Source organism: Dreissena polymorpha, chromosome 2 (genome assembly GCF_020536995.1).
Source record: "Dreissena polymorpha isolate Duluth1 chromosome 2, UMN_Dpol_1.0, whole genome shotgun sequence".
NCBI lineage: Eukaryota > Metazoa > Mollusca > Bivalvia > Myida > Dreissenidae > Dreissena > Dreissena polymorpha.
In genome coordinates this window covers 15,338,616-15,356,626 of record NC_068356.1, presented here as the reverse complement: position 1 = coordinate 15,356,626, position 18,011 = coordinate 15,338,616, and the positions used below count along the sequence as shown (strand labels likewise).

Genomic DNA, 18,011 nt, shown 5'->3' with positions numbered 1-18,011 from the left:
TAAAATAAAATAATTATAGTATAACTAGTTCCATCATATCCCGAAAGAAATTAATATATTTATTCCGTTTTGTGTTATCTACTGCGTACGTTGTAAATGACATCATTTCCATGTGTGTAAGTCTGTCACCATAACAATATGTTAAAACTTTCCGAAGGGATAAAACCTCGATAATGTTGAAAAAATGCCATGCTTTTGAAAATAAAATATGTTTTAAGTACTCGACTTGCGTTAGCTTCAAATGACCAATTATTTAAATTGCTATATCGATATACAAATCCGTGATTAAGCCATGCTATGATCAGAATTCAAATAATCACCAAATACAAATTTATACATTTATTTGCAATAAGTATCAATTTATTTTTGCTCGAGAGCGTTCATATCAAACAAGCTATATGTTCTATTTACAGTATACATGTACATCTAAAATTAACATTCTAACTATAATTAAAAACACTCAAGTGTTAATACGAAGGAACAGTACTTTGTTCCGGCCTTGCGTAACATTGAAACATTTAAGTCATTTCATTTGAAAAATCACATATTCGAATACAGAAAAAATAATATTTGAATATCATTTCAGTATACGTCCATATCACTTATAAAAGGGGCAATATAAATAATAAAAAAATACACTTTTTTCACTAACATGTAAAAAAAACAGATGGGCATTCACTATCATCTATTGTGTTTGGCCTGTTTACAAAATTAATTAGTTTTTGTTTAATTTTCCTTTCATTTAAGTCATACATAAGGTCGCCCATGCAAAGATGATAAAGTGACATCTTAGCGACCGGGAAGTTTCCGGGTTTGATCTCCTAAATGGAATATTAAAATTACATGGGCATAATCTCGACAATAAAAATGAACGAAACTATGCCTATCACATACTACATACTAGAAGTTTTGATGGGATCGTCGTTAATTCGAACTGTGGCGGATAATACGGCGTCTCTCTTTAATTGCAAACATAGGTTAAGAAATACTTGTAAGTAAGTGAACTCGGCTTAACGTATTGATTATTTTTAACGCATTTATTTATGAATTAATTTATTTATTTGTTTTTGTAGGGATTATAAAATATACGGGATTATGTTTCAAGCTCCTATGCTAATGGTTTATTTTTTAATAAAAGTCTACACATTTTATAGGTACTTAGATAGATAACACTATTCGCTACCATGTTCTAATATTTATGAGTCGCTTATTGTGAAAACGGGATTAAGTGCATCTGCGTAATGTGTCGCCCCAGCTAAGCCTGTGTGGTCCAACGCGCTAATCAGGGACGACACTTTCCTCTTTTATGGAGTTTTTCATTTAGAGGATGTCTTTTCTTACCAAATATACAATCTAAGCGGATAGTGTCGCCTTGATTAGTCTATGCGGACTGCAAAAGCTAATCTGGGACGACACTTTACCTATATGTATTAAATCCGGTTTTCACAGAACGAGAAACACAGTCCATTCCTTGCGTTATTTTCAAGCCTTATTAACATTAAATATATCAGATGAAGCTTAAAAACATGAAGGATAAAACAAGCGAGATACTGTCCATAATGGTTAGACGAATAATACAATCATCTAATTAAGTGACGCTCTTTCGCTAATGTATTGTACCGTAATAACACATACACATATACACTGAATGAATAGTTCTTTGCTTTTTATTCAGTTGTTCATACAACTTTTAAAAGTCAATAAGATATTGTAATATACTGATAAAACCTCCAGGACATTACACATTTCGTCCAAATCCACCCAGACAGGACTCCACCCCCACCATGGGTCCTTAAGATAATCCTCAAGTGTCTCTCCTGTGGGTTAAAACTTTCTTTTTCGAGTTACCAAGATATTTCTTCTTAAATACATGTTTCGTTACATAAACATGTCAAATTGATAGGTCAGACTAATTTTTTGAACTGCATATACGAGCGTAAAAATTATTTGGTAAATGCACCGGCACGAAAACAAACATCTGTGAACCATGTAATATTGTCACGATCTGTAATTAAAACGGACTCAACCCAGTTGCAAGCATGCATCTACTTTCCAGAGACTTATTAGTCTCTGGCTATATGGACGTAAATACAGGGCATGAAATATTGCGAAACCAGATGCATACAGGAATTATGTGACAAGATGCACGTTAAATCACTAATTATCTCGTGCTGACATGTTTTGCCGTCGGTATGGCTTTTTATTATATTAGTTGTGCAAAATTAATCTCCAACTTGAGCTTCGCTGATGACATAACATCATGGGTGGCACCAGCTGTGAACTTCAAGATCTCACCAACAGACTCTATGAAAGAGAAGGATAATATGGGATGGAGGCTAGCACGGAGAAGTCGAAGATAATGGTGAACAGCCCAACCAACACCAGTGCACAAATTACCATGAACGGCGAGAAGCTAGAAGAAGTGGCTATGCTTCAAGAAGGGCGCAGCCCTGTTCAAGGATGGTTCCAGTACCGCCGAGGTCCGAATAAGAATTGTCATGGCGACTGCAGCGATGGCCTCACTGAGCAGGTTGTTAACAAGCAGTTCCACCAGTTTCGCCACCAAGTTTAGGCTCTACAAGTCTCTCGAAGTCTCCATCATACTCTACGGCTGCGAGACCTGGACTCGTCACCCGGTAACAGAACGCAAGATACAAGCATTTGAACATAAATGTCTACGAAGTCTGCTTCGAATCTCATACACGGAGCATACGACCAACGACTACGTCCGGAAGATGACTGCAACACTTTTGGGTCCACAAGGGCCCCTACTGGCGACCGTTAAACGATAAAAGCTGGTTTGGTTTGGACACGTCGCCTAGTACGACCATCTGTTTAATACTGTTCTCCAGGGCACGTAGAGGGAGTTCGACGTGGACGCCGTCAGAGTAAAAGCTGATTGGACATCCCTTTACATGGATGAATTGCTCTGAGCAGCATACCATACAACAGACCAGGGGTGGTATTCCAGAAACATCTTAGTCATTTCTTAACTAATTTCACTTAAGTTCAAAATTACAATGTTTTGTATTTCTTTACCAAATAAGGAAACGCATGTTTTTTTGGTCTTCCTAAAATAACAAATAAAATGGCATAATGATGTTATCGGTATTTAAATGTATATAATGATGCAATCTATTGCAATTTGAAACGAAACACTTAAGAAAATTTCGCAATTTAAGGATAAGAATAAAATTTAACTTAAGATGCTTCTGTATTACGACCCATGACATTATGAGGAATTCTGAGACGTCGTCCATTGTTGCCCCAACGGCCCAGCCGGTCAAGAGATTGATGACGAAAGTTTAATAAAGAAAATAACAAATGTGTTAAAACTTAGTATATATTAAGCAAACCTTTTATTTTATATTATATAATATGGTTGACAAGTAGTGAACACATTCGAATAATTTTTAATCAACTGGTTCTTAACGGGAAAGACATTCTAGAGCGTCAAATTAAACCGTAGACTTTTGATGACGTCGAATTAAAAAATTGGTAAAACTACAAAATAAACTAAGTGTTATGAGTTACGCTCTTGGCAAAGTTCAGTTTATTGTTGGGATCATATTATAATAAGTGCTTGACTGTTATCTATGAAACGATTATGGAATAAACAATATTAATTATACAGGCTATGTAATTATTAAAAAAATCAACGCAAATTAAATGTTTCTTTATTCTTGTGCCGTTGCAGGATACAATTTCGGAGAAGTTCAACATTATCGGGATACCAAACCTGGTTATAGTGGATAAAGCCGGAAACCTCATTACAACCAACGGCAGAGGCGCCGTGCTGAAACAGTTCGGGGAAACAGTCAGTCTTACGTGGACATAGGGAACCAGTATGTTACATATAGACAGGCGTTCACGAACATCTGAGTATTCGCTTAATATCAAGAATTGTGTCAACCAGGAACATATTATTTGATAGTTATTCAAGTAAATTGTAAGGAACGAACAATTATAAACGCTTACTTAATAATATTTATATTTTGATGAATTTAACCTTTATTTTTTTGTATATTTCTTGAAATAATTTCGGGCCCATATACGCCAAGTTAATTAGTTTCTATTGTTTATGTACACTGCATAATTTTCATACTTTTCATTAAAACGTTACGTTACGTTTTACTCTTTTAAATCGTTCGTGTGTGTTTTTTTTATCAATATATATTTAACATGTTTAAAAATTAACAAAAGTCAATATCTGATAATTTAAAGGAAATGTGCATATAAATGCGTTTTGCAAACTCATCTCACCTTGGTATTTTGACCTCGTATAACAATTCAATATACACGAATACTTGTTTTAGTACAAATAATATCACTATCACCACTCATAGAGATTTCAACTAAAACCACGATGGCAGAATGTCTTTGTTTAAGAAACATGCCTCCTTAAATAGTTACCGGATGATTGGAAATTTGGATTGCGTGACACTACTCTCTGAGCACAGTACAGAGATGAATGAAATGTAACCGACGTGCCTCCCTTAACAGCGTTAGCCGGGCAGCGTCGTAAATACATGTACTCGGAAGAACGAGACAACAGACTAAGCTTAAATTTGCAAAACCATATTTTGAATTCAACTTTTTTTCAAACGGAATCATACCAATTGAGTTTTATTTAAGACATACGTTAACTTGTGACAATTTTTGCATATTGTCATATTCTAAGATTTAACCATGCTCTTTAAAGTCATAGTTTATGTAACCTTGCCGAGAAGAAGTTTGATTGCGTTTTTATTCGATTAAAAGTGCGTGTGCTATTCAATTAAACGTATTTCCATCCACTAAAATGTTTCTTGGCGGGCGCACGACGTCACCTGAACAAATGTTGTGACACGCCGTTTCAGTCACAAGTATAAACTAGTATACGCACGACAGCTAACATAAGGTATGCATACACTACAGACGCACAGTTATGCCGACAGGCATATTTTTGCGCTTATAATGCATATATATATATATATATATATATATATATATATATATATATATATATATATATATAGTTATATAAGTAAAATGTAATAATCCAGATTGTGAATATTATATAATAAAAGTAAAAACACGTGTCTGGGATTTTAAATATATATTTAAAATCCCAGACACGTGTTTTTACTTGTATTATATATATATATATATATATATATATAGACATATATATATATATATATATATATATATATATATATATATACATATATATATATATATATATATATATATATATATCTATATATATATATATATATATATATATATATATATATATATATATATATATATATATATATATATATATATATACCTCTATTAAATAACTATATGTTTGTTGGCTCAAATTTACTTTGTTTTGTAAGTATACTTAATAACTTTTGACACAAATGATAAGGCATAGAACGTACCACAGCCTCACCATTTTATATGCTTTTTAAATGCTCGCAAATGACAACCGTAACCCTCGGGTCAGAATAAAGGAAGGTACATGTACAAAGAACGCACATATCCGAGAAGGAACGCCGATGAAACGTGATGACCCTTGTCTTTTTTATAAGACGCGCAAAGAATTTAGAGATACTTTTATATGTGCTAAATTCTTTGGAAATCAAATATCACTAATATAAACAAGAAATATCTTTAAAAAGATATACGGCGTTGATGTTGTAATGTTTGCGACCAGTGAAAGGAAATGGAATGAAGCGACCATGTATTTAAATGAAGGTAGTGAGTGATAATAAGATAATATATTTTAATGTATTAACAAATAAAAATGAAGAACAAGAAGAGGAGAAATTGTATGTTTTATTGTCAATAAGTATTGTAATGACTAGGTTTTCATAATTGAACGAGTAATACATTAGTTTCAATGGGGAAAGAAAACATTTTCGCCACTGAAATACTATGAACATAATGTTGGAATGAAATAAACGAAATAAAAGATAATGTGTTATAATGTGTACAGATGTTAGTAGAATGTAAACATAAAAGACTCAATATTGCAAGCATCATTTTTGCATAAAAACAGAACTTTATATAAAAAAATGAGCAAAACACAGTACAAAGAAACATATTTACAATAATAAACGCAAATTTGGATTATAATAAATCAAAGACAGATATATTTCCAACACATATATATTTCCTTAGTATCGCGGGATACCGCCCCCAAACCCCCGCTTTGTCGATAGTGGTAAACAACTGCGTACCGGTAAAGTGCAATCTAGCCTATTTTTGTAGTGTTTAGTGTGGCCGATACGGCATATAAACAATAGATTATTTTAATTGAAGAGACATGTGATTAAGGTTCATCAATAGTCCAAATAATTAGACGTAAGCTACCCCGCTTACGTCTAAACGGCTACCGTCGTTTTCCTGTAGCAAATTGAGTTCAACTTAAACTTCAGTGTTTTACGTTAAATCTTGCTAATGCATAAAATTATCATTAATTAGACATAAATGTGAGCAATTACCTCTTAAATGTGTAAAATTTGTGCTTTTAAACCACTTATGTACATTTTAAAAATAAACATACACAACACACGAAGTGTGTTTATCGTTTATAGAATTACATTGAATTATCTTGAACGAAATTATTTTTTGAATAGGTTACACATAACCAATTGTTGTTGTAAAACAAACCACATCACTTTTTAGCTTTCTGTACTTTTTAATTCAATGAAACCTATATGTGTGTATTAAAACTACCAGTTGTATCACGGCGTGTATATTGATAGGAGATGAATCGAGTATTTGACCCTTAATGTAGTAAATTCAATCATATGCAAAAACTATTCATCCGATTTTATTGTTTTATACGTTATCTTGTTGCTTATTAATTCCTCTTTCAAAAAATATACGTTTTAGTATATTCCCGTTGTTATTAATGGATTTATAGCGAGATAAACACAAGAAATACACATTTTATGTTTTACCACCGCGCGTTTTACCGTGTTGTGGCTATCGATCTTGTACAATAAGCGTACAGCGAAGCGCCGAGGTTATACATTTTGATGTACCCACTCACGTCTTTTGTTGAATTATAGTTTCATTTCTCGGCCGATTTTGACAAATTATATATCATTAGAAAGCTTACGTTACGTAGTAAACAGATATATAAATATATATTAAGTTTTTCTTCTGATTTCGACAGTCCGGCGAGTTATAACTTTAACTTTTGCAAATATCATACCGTTTTGGAGTTTTAGAATCTAGATTTACGGTTGACATGTTCGTACTTAATACCAATTTGTAGCGTTCTTCTGATTTCGACAGCCCGGCGAGTTATAACTTTAACTTTTGCAAATATATACCGTTTTGGAGTTTTAGAATCTAGATTTACGGTTGACATGTTCGTACTTAATACCAATTTGTAGCGTTTATATTTGGAGTTCAGTTTTAAAAATTACATCTTGCTTAGGAGAATAGAATTCTGTATACGATAGAAAAAAATTGTTTAAAAACGAAAGTAATTAAGGAATGAAGGCGGAAGAAAGTAGCGCGCGTTCCTAACGCACTGAACTGATGCTACGTTCTTGGCGATTATGCCTTTGTTTAGAAACCGGCCATTGAATTTTCTTTGCCATGATTATTATATTTTTTATGGAATATATTGTAGTATTTTGTTCGCGAAACATTTCAATAAAGCTTATTATAAATAAATCTTAATAAATGAACGATTTCAGCTCTTGTTTATAACACAGAAAGGGTGTTAAATTTATGATGAAACAGCGTATATAGCGGACCCTCTCGCTTTTATTCGGCTTTGCATGCATACTTGAAATAAAATGGGTGTCAAAAACATTCATGGTTTGCTGTTAATTATCAACGAGGGAATTATGTATAATTATATGAAATGTTATTTACCTTAAATTACAAATTTATTAAAGATTCTTGAAAATCACGGTCGGTGTTACGCGGGTCATTACGTATTTTGACATCAGGGCATCATGTCCAACTATTCAAAATCAGATTTTTTTCACTGGGACGATGACGGCTTAGCTTTAGACAGGCAGACAGATAGTTTTTTCAGACTTATACAACAGTACATCGTCTTCAACTCAAACATATAAATTATTTTTAGACGAATTGTTAGGTGATTACACATATAGCAGTGATGATTCTGAGAATGTTGCCATGTTTCTTATCCGTGTAATCTAGAGTCCGTGGTTTGAGCATTTTTATCGCGGTGTTCAATAAAAGATATCTCAATAATCTTGTTTATTGATAGATCTGTGGTTTTATTGCCCCTGTGTTCAGCACAAACCAATTATCTCGTTATGATCAGATACTGTGCCGACCAATACTAATTAACACTATGCTGTCATACGCTACAGCAGGGACCTATACTTGTGATAATGGAGTCTTAAGCGCAAGACTTAAAAAAAGTATGTTGTTTCGCTTGCGGTTGTTAAAGCCAAAACGGGGCTTCCCAGCTGGCACAGCTGCTGATATTCGGATCTGAATACCTAAACTAATTCAAACCTTATTCTTAACCGTTGCGCGTTTTACGATATCGGATTTTAGGCGGGAATACAACTCAGTGAAACTATTCAATTTCTTATACAACATTAAGCATATTAACAGTTATTGAAATTAACAATATCAGCGACATCTTTTTAAAGACTAAACACCTTTTCAAGTATCGAATTTAACATGTCAATAAAATATATTTATACCAAAAAAGGTTTCATTTAATATTGTTCACATGAAACCTTTAAATGAAAGTGTCGCTTTAACTATAATCCGTGTCTTATTAAGCCGCGAATCGTTTGCTAAAAACAGTTAACAAAAAGGGCTTCACGTTCTAATTCTTAATGAAATACAAAAATAAGTATAACATAATTAATAACGTCCATAAACACACACGGCAAGATCAAAGTCTTCATGGAAAACTTATATGACATTCCACGTAAATTATTATTTTCGTCTAAATCTAATACTATATATAAAGAAACAATGTATTTATAACCGACCAATGAGGTAACATTATGCAACTTTCAATTTACACAGTGCTATATGGCAACAATATTGAATTTGAACAGTGGTAGTGTTTTAAAGGGATCTTTTCACGCTTTGGTAAATTGACAAAATTGAAAAAAGTTGTTTCAGATTCGCAAATTTTCGTTTTAGTTATGATATTTGTGAGGAAACAGTAATACTGAACATTTACCATGGTCTAATATAGCCATTATATGCATCTTTTGACGATTTTAAAACCTAAAAATTATAAAGCGTTGCAACGCGAAACAATTGAATAATTTGGAGAGTTCTGTTTTTGTCGTTAAATTTTGTGAAACTACGAAGATTGCTTATATAAGGTATAAAATACGTCAAGTATGTGTACTCGGCGGATTAGCTCAGTAGGCTAAAGCGTTTTTACTTCAGGACTCTGGCAGGACTCCTGGGGTCACTGGTTCGAAACCTGCTCCGGGCAATGTTCTTTTCCTTTTTTTTATTTTATTCTTGATTTTTTACTGAAGCCTTTACGATCCAATGTTTACATTTATCAATATAAAGCATTTAATGAATGAATTAAAAAATGCCAAAATCTGTGAAAAGGCCCCTTTAAGGTCTGGACTATCATTACTTGTAAGTTTGTATAAACATTTTTCTAGTGCAATTAGTAAAATAATGTTTATATTTTATGTTTAATAATTTATTGCATGATTATTCTGTGCTGTTATATGAATTTGATGCCGTTAAAGCTTCCGACATGAATTCATGTCGGAACGATGCTATTGCAAAATAACGTTAAACGATATGAGGTCGATGTAAATCGACCTCATATTTATAGGAGTAGGGAGGGATAAAATTCATTAAATTTTTTATTTGGTTTTTCTTCATTCAATGTGGTACAATATGGTCAAACTATATATCATTTTAAAGGTAAAGACGGATAGAATAACATAAACACATTTTTGACATTCAATATTTTTTTGCTTTATTCATATTTTTGCTTAAAACCAATTCATTTGTACACTAATTTTCAAAATCTCAATCTAAAGTTAGGAAGGATATGCACCATAAATTGAATAAATACAAAGCTATATACATATACAAGTTCAAGTTAGCAACATTTCACTGAAAATTATTGTCAGAAAACAACAAATGAGTTATTATTCAACAGCATTTTTTTTGGATAATTTTCCGAAACAAAATTCTAAAAATAACTAAACTGAACTACTTTTTTAAAATCCAGGTATGGTGGAAAATAAGAGCCACCATTCTATTTCAAGGGCTTAACAATTTTGCTATAAAAATGGAAAATTTTAAATCACCTCAAAATGAAAGAAATTGCAGACGAAATATAAAATTGTAAATAAATATAAAGAAATAGGTTTGGCTGGGTAGAACTCATTGTGATAAAAGGAGATATTGCTCATCAATAACAAGATTTTATGAGTTTTGTGCAGACGACTCTAGAAATCATAGTTTTACATAGAAATACACAGCTATGTATCATAGTTTGTTTTCCTTCCTGAACAACTACTGTCCTTGTACCGTTTTGAATAATGTGTTCCTATTGGCAAACCGAATCTTTTTATACATTTGTATATCGATTCCTTATACCCATTTTGAAAGCGTGGCACTCGCTGTGCTCCGTAGAAAAAACGTGCATTACAAATCGGTCGAAATCACGTGAAGTAGTAAGAAAACCTGGTATGTGTATACACATACCTGAGAAAACACATCATTATTTTGACAGTTGGTCGCGACTAGTAAAACAACTGTTAACATTAATCAGGAAGAGATCGCGCTTAATAACAGAAATGATCACACAGAGATATAATCACTTACCCCATTTCAAATATTTTCCAGCTGAAAATTCCCCCCACACGTCTTTTTTTAGTGTATTTGTATTGTTTTTCTGGAGCCAAAGTGCATCTCACATAATATCCATCCGACTTCCGTTGTTTTCACTTTCGTTATTAAAAACTTCGTTTAAAAGAATTATTTTTACATTTAGGTTGTTGAAGCGAATTATTTCGTTATATATTATCAATAAAATAGTATACCGTGATTAATTGAACGGAGTTTCGTATCGATCTTTCTGTCAGTCTGTAAGCGTACTATTTTGTGCGCAATAATACAAGTACATGTGATTTGACAACAATTGTAAACATTGGCGAAATGCTTCTTACAAAGTTATTTTTTGGAGTGTTTATGAGGTCTGATCATGCAGTTTGCACACATCAACGGAAAGATTACAATCCAATGCATTTGTCATCGTCAACCGTTTGGAATTTCAATTAGGCGATGAGTGAGTTTTAAGCATGTTTCTTTCAATTGTATTAATCTAAAAATGGCTGCCCCATCGTCATGAAATGACAGGTGTTCGAGTTTTGATATTTCTAGATATGTATTTTTTTTTAACTATTTAAGCGTAACTTGCCCTCATCAATGTCGATATTATTCACTAGTTATATAAATTTCCGCCGAAATACGTTGATTAAACATCATTCAGATTTTTGAAAATAATGTCTATTTTTGTGTTAAAATCGCTTTGTATTTTGATTGATTTTGTCGATGGTATGAGATTTTGCTGCACAAAATTGGTAGCAGTTTTGAAGGAAAACCACCCTTTGAAGCAAATATGTAAACATTTTCGATGTGGCACTCTTCGTTTAGTCAAATTTGAGCTCAATGCTAGCCGTCCCACATTTTTCAAACTGAAGCCTCTACATGCACCTTAATGCTATACTGCTTCGTAAACTAAGGAGAAACGTTTCGATGTAATGTTTAGATGATGTTTTGTGTCATGACAGTTTTTAATTTATTGTAATTTAAATGTAATTATGTCCGCTTTTCAAAGAAAAGGCGGCATATAGTGATCGGATCGTCCGTCTGTCTGTCTTTCCTTCACACTTTGCGTTTAGGTTTCGAAAAATGCTCATAACTTCTATGCCCCTTGAGATATAACTTTCATATTTGGTATGCATGTGTATATGGACAAGGCCTTTCCATACGCACACAAATTTTTACCCCTGTGACCTTTACCTTGAACTAAGGGTCCGCGTTTAGGTTACGAAATCTGCGTTTAGGTTTCGAAAAATGCTCATAACTTCTATGTCCCTTGAGATATAACCTTCATACTAGTATTTGGTATGCATGTGTAAATGGACACGGCCTTTCCATACGCACAAATTTGTTTACCCCTGTGACTTTGACCTTGAAGTAAGGGTCCGCGCTTAGGTTTCGAAATCTGCGTTTAGGTTTCGAAAAATGCTCATAACTTCTATGTCCCTTGAGATATAACCTTTATATTTGGTATGCAATTGTAAATGGACAAGTCCCTTCCATTCGCACAAAATGTTTGAACCCCTGTGACCTTGACCTTGAACTTAGGGTCCGCGTTTAGGTTTCGAAATCTGCGTTTAAGTTTCGAAATCGCTCATAACTTCTATGTCCCTTGAGATATAATCTTCATATTTGGTATGCATGTGTATATGGACAAGGCCTTTCCAAACGCACACAAATTTTTACCCCTGTGACCTTGACCTTGAAGTTAAGGTCCGCGTTTAGGTTTCGAAATCTGCGTTTAGCTTTTAAAAAATGCTTATAACTTCTATGTCCTTTGAGATATAACCTTCATATTTGGTATGCATGTGTATACGGACAAGGCCTTTCCATACGCACACAAATTTTGACCCCTGTGACCTTGACCTTGAACTTAGGGTCCGCGTTTAGGTTTCGAAATCTGTGTTTAGGTTTCGAAAAAAGCTCATAACTTCTATCAAGCGTTTATAGGGGACATAAGTCATCCTATGGTGACAGCTCTTGTTTACAATATATTCATATTTCAGTTCAAATGATATGCATCCAATGTTTTAGTCTGGGAACCAGACTACCAATGTTTACGGTGATTTTTGTATTATTAGGCAATGCACAATTCGGGTTTATTCATTTTGGACCACTTTAAAGGTCATCTAAGGTGAAAATTGACGTTACACAGCTGAGCCGAAAAAGTAGCTTTATATTTGAGAGCGTCAACACGTTGGACTGGTGATTACCCTTGCTGTGATAACGAAAAGTATGCATTGAACTCAAATACTATAATCAGAGATCTACGCCACCGCATGATTTTATCCGTTTAGGCCGGGGTCACTGCAACCACAGGTGGTTAGCGTGTGGCTATGATATTAATTAGTGAAAACATCATTTTGAATCACATGCTGGGTAAAATGTTAAGAAATAACACGATACACAATTCGCTTGACTTAATGAATGAAATCTCCAGTTGTAAAAACACACCTTCGCATATGACCAATGAAATCACTCATGTGTTCAAAATGTCAGTTAGTTGAAATGTATGTAAACAAAGGTTTCAAACGGCGCTGGGCAGTTAGTTTCGATGCATAATGCAACGGCAAGCACGGTAAGAATGTTATTTCATACGTTTTATTTAATTATAGTGTCGAGGTCCGTAAACTTTGCAGGGGAAATGCCCTTTACTCCGTGAAGATTTCAGTCATGAATACGGTCTGATCGATGTTAACTGGGTCACGCGAGTTGTGTATCGTGTTATTTCTTAAAAGTTGACCCAGTATTTGTAAAACTATTGCAATACATTTATATATCCAGAAAGGAAATTCATTTCTGCGTCGAATAAGACCGAGATCGTGAAAATCGCTGCACAATTGCTGAAGTTATGGCTGTTCAAAGCGATGCACCCCGTTTTCGGTTGATTTTGAGTCGGATACCTTGTTATATTTATATATTTGATAGTGAATTTTTTTTCTTCAGAAAAGTAGATTTTTCGTTATAATATAATTATTTATCATTCAAAAGGATGTTTTCACTAATTAATATCATAGCCACACGCTAATCACCTGTGACTGCAGCCTGGGTTTATCCAATGAATAAGTCCTCGCATATTGAATTTCTCACCTGTTCACGTCATAATTAAGCGCTTAACTGTTCCGAGGATCAGTCCATTCGCTCAAAGTCGAGCTTATCATTGTGTGATTATAAGATATGTATTCTGTATAAAGTAATAACTCTAAAGTAGGAATCGTATTTGCCTCTAAAACATTAAGATATTTTTGTAAACATATACTTTTGGTAGTGAATTTTTATGCGTATGAAGTTCATGTACATGTATATTGCTTTAAAAGAACTTGTTCACAAACTTCCGAAATTAAAATAAGGAAACTTTTTGTCGCAGATTCGAAAAATAAAAATACGTAGACTTTCATTTGAAGAATGAACCTAATTCGGAATTATTAATTGACCATATTGTGTTCATGCTTTTACATTTTTGCAGACGATATTGCACTTTTTTTTGCGTAATCGCCATATGAGTTGCAAACCAAGATTATTCTTTTACACTCGTATTTTAAAACATGTGAACTTCCGGTAAACACAGACAAAACAAGAGTTATGGTTTTCAGAAAGAGGGCAGACTGTTATCAAATGAAAAATGGAAATCCGATGGCAAAGAATTCATGGTTGTAGACTATTTTAATTAAAATGGCACTGTTTTTTTTTCAAATACACTGGGAATTTTAATCTGAACCAAGAATATTCCGCATGTAAAGCTATTATGGCATTAAACATCCTACTACTCCATTGTAAAAAGTACGTAGTAAAACCAATTCTATACTTATCTATTCAGCAGAGGTATGGGGATTCATATAATCAAAAGAACTAAACCTGAAATTTGCAAATGTATAAAAATCTAATACATCTAATGCGGGCGTGTTTGGTGAGTTAGGTCGATGCCCTCTATTCATTTGAAGATATATAACAATTATTAAATACTGGAGTAAAATTATACATTCAGATATTAGTATTATTAAAAAAGAGTATGAGCAAACCAAGGAGGAATGTAACAATGGCTTTAATATATGGTATATAATGTAAAACTTATTGCTGAACATGAATGGTTTCTCTTATATTTTTGAAGATGCTGACAATTTCGATTTTAAATCATTTGTGTGTGTGTTTTTAAACAACGTATCATCGACTATTTTATTCAGAAATTTTCCCAGTACATGCAAACAAACCATGTTCTTACTAATTGTGTACTTTTCAAAAACACTTTCCATTACGAATCATACCTCGATTTACTACCTAGCAGCCTAAAAATGTGTTACTGTAGACTAAGACTACCGGTTTACGAACTAAGAATACAAACTGGTAGTAATGGTCGAAAAGAAATTGCAACGGATCAGCTTTATTGTTTATTTTATAAGTAACACGATATTGAAGATGAGTACCATTTCATTCTTATATGTCAATTTTTAGAGGAGATACGTAAAAAATATGTACCAAAGTAATATTACCCTCGCCCATCGATGTAAATTTTTTGAAATGGTGGGCATTGATAACAAAACCAAATTTATAATTAAAAATGCTCTGTTTAATAAATACGCATTAAACAAAAGAAACTCATTGTTAAATGTATGTTCATATTCGTAAAACAAAGACACATACTTAAACATTTTGAAATAACGCTGTGTATGTTTATCATAATCAATTGTAATATGTTTTATTATAAAGACCATGTGTACCGCATATACTGAATTGTATACGGTAGGTGCTGAAATTATATGATTCACGTGTCATGAATCTTCTTAATCATGCTTTGTTTGTTTTGTTAGACTGACGATGTACATTGTGCAAGTCATAATAAAACACATGTTCTGTTTTGTTCTGTTCTTAAAATGCATTGTCGCTCATGAGTTATCATGATAGAAATTAACAGAATTCCATTAAAACGCGAAACGATTGAATACTTTTGAGTGTTTATGTTGTCTCGGTTATATTTTGTGACACTAGGTTGATTGCTTAAATAAAGTTTAAAATGCATGTTATTTCTTACTGCACGGTTAGTCTAGTTGTTATAGGGATTTCTTTTTCTATCAAAATGTAAATGGTTTGAGCCAAGGTGCGTGTAAAATGTTTTCTTTATTTCTCTCATTCTATTATTGTTTTATAGATGAGCTCTTATGTTGCCATGTTTACAAATAACCATATTAAAAAAATTAATTATGAAATTAAAAAAAAATGTCTCAATCTTTATACAAAACATCAAGTATTCAGGTCCAAAGTCGGGGGGGGGGGGGGGGCATGCGGTAAGCCACTTTGTATTTATATTTATTTTAAATGAACACGCCCGTTCGGCTTGTGTTTGTGCTTCCGTAGTTTTTTTTTTCAATATCGAAGATACGGAATAAAATAGTTATTGAAGGAAAACCGTGTACAAATATGTTGTCTTCTAACGTGTAGTTCGAGAAATTGGATGTACACATATCATGTTCTCTTATGATACGCAGTATTGACGCACGTGTCAGTAAAATAAAACTAAAATCGCGATTATTTCATTTTCTAGACGCCATTTCATCTCCGATTTATTTTCGAAAAATTGGTTTGACCGCTCTTTTTGGAACTGACTTCCTTCTAAACACATTTTGGGACCTGAATTCCAATTGACAAATGGCTCTTTTCTGTATTACACGTCCTAAAATACATCACATTTTGGTGTGCGTAATATAAGGTATTTGACGAATTATTTTCATAGTATAATTCTTATCTGTTTATGTTAACACCTAAAAGCATACTTATGTTTGATTATGCCTCTAACGGTATACTATGCTTACTAAACAGAATACTATGCTTACTATTTCCAGGTATCAAGACACCAGTTATAGACGTTTAGGATGCCAAGATTAAATATGAAGGCGTTTCTAAGAGTGTATTGCTCTAGAAGGCGAAGTGTGCATGAAAACCCAGCAATCAAACAAACAAGATTACGTCGAAGTACCACGCCAGTTAATCACACAAAACAATAACATATACGTGCAATAGAAGTGTAATCATGAACAGAAAATTACTGAGAAGGGTAAAGCCGGTTCGATACTACTAAGTGGTTGTTAAGACCAAATGCTACCATTATTTCGAATCGGAATGCCTGAAGCAAATTGGAATACCTGACGCTTTCTTAGAAGATGTAGAGCTATATCAGTGAATATAAAAGAGACCTTTTCACAGAGTTTTGCATATATTGAAATGCGTCATTAAATGCTTTAAAACTGATATACGTAAATATTGTAACTAAATAGCTCCAGTGAATAAAAGAATAAAATTTAAGTAACAAAACAAGGAGCCGTCAACTGGGCTTGAACCACTGGCCCTTGGAGTATAAGTCTATCAACATAAACCACTCTGGCATCCTTGCTGATAGATTGGCGTATTTTGTATGTTATTCAAGCAATCCTAGAAATGTCACAAAATGTTATAAACAACCGAACTTAACAAATTATGCAATGGTTTTGCGTTTGTAACTCTTTACAATGTTCAGGTTTTTAAATCGTCAAAAGATGATATTGATAAATAAGAGCATGATACATGTTCAGTATTACTGTGAAGAAGAAGAAAGTGTATTTGCTAAACGGCCACCGGCCCTTGCATATACATAAACACATGCAAAAAGCATATAACATCATATAATTCAATAGTGGTACAGCAAAACAAGTGTTTCAGTTAAAACACTTTACGTCTTTCGAAGGCATAATACATATTCATGGCAATATTTCGTATAATATTTTCATCATGCGAGGCCATAGCTTCGTTAAATTTATTTGTTGATTGTTGGCTGATAATAAAATCTGGACGGAATATACCTTTCACGAAATTCTTCATAGAAAGAACATACAAGGAATAAATGATAATCGTTTTCAATATAATTCACGCACAAGGAACGTAACCTTTCGTTTCGTTTTAGATTTATGTATCGCCCCGGTTCAATCATGAGTTGATGTGATGATGTTCTTAAAGGGGCCGTCCAACAGATTTTGGCATGTATTAAAGTTTGTCATTAACTGCTTTAAATGCTTTATATTGATAAGTTTAAACATTTGAACTAAAAATCTCCATTAAAAAATAATAATACAATTCAAAAAAAGAAAAAAAAAACGTTAACCTCCACAGGGCTCGAACCACTGACCCCTAGAGTCATGGAGTTTTGGAGTAAAATATCTCCCGACTTTACCACTCGACCA

General features: G+C 33.2%; 1 protein-coding gene across 2 annotated transcripts in view; it reads left to right on the top strand.

Annotated features, from left to right (window-relative positions):
- Positions 1 to 16,741, top strand: part of LOC127865979 (nucleoredoxin-like) — a 45,096-nt gene extending 28,355 nt beyond the window's left edge. Inside the window, exons 4-5 of one of the 2 annotated variants that reach the window (XM_052406136.1) lie at positions 3,698 to 3,845; positions 16,641 to 16,741. In XM_052406136.1, the coding sequence (XP_052262096.1) occupies positions 3,698 to 3,838 (141 nt within the window). In that variant the 3' untranslated portion in view covers positions 3,839 to 3,845; positions 16,641 to 16,741. Of the gene's footprint in view, positions 1 to 3,697; positions 4,076 to 16,640 lie in introns of those variants that run through there. The other variant, XM_052406135.1, reaches the window with a different exon arrangement.
- Positions 16,742 to 18,011: the final 1,270 nt, after the last annotated feature.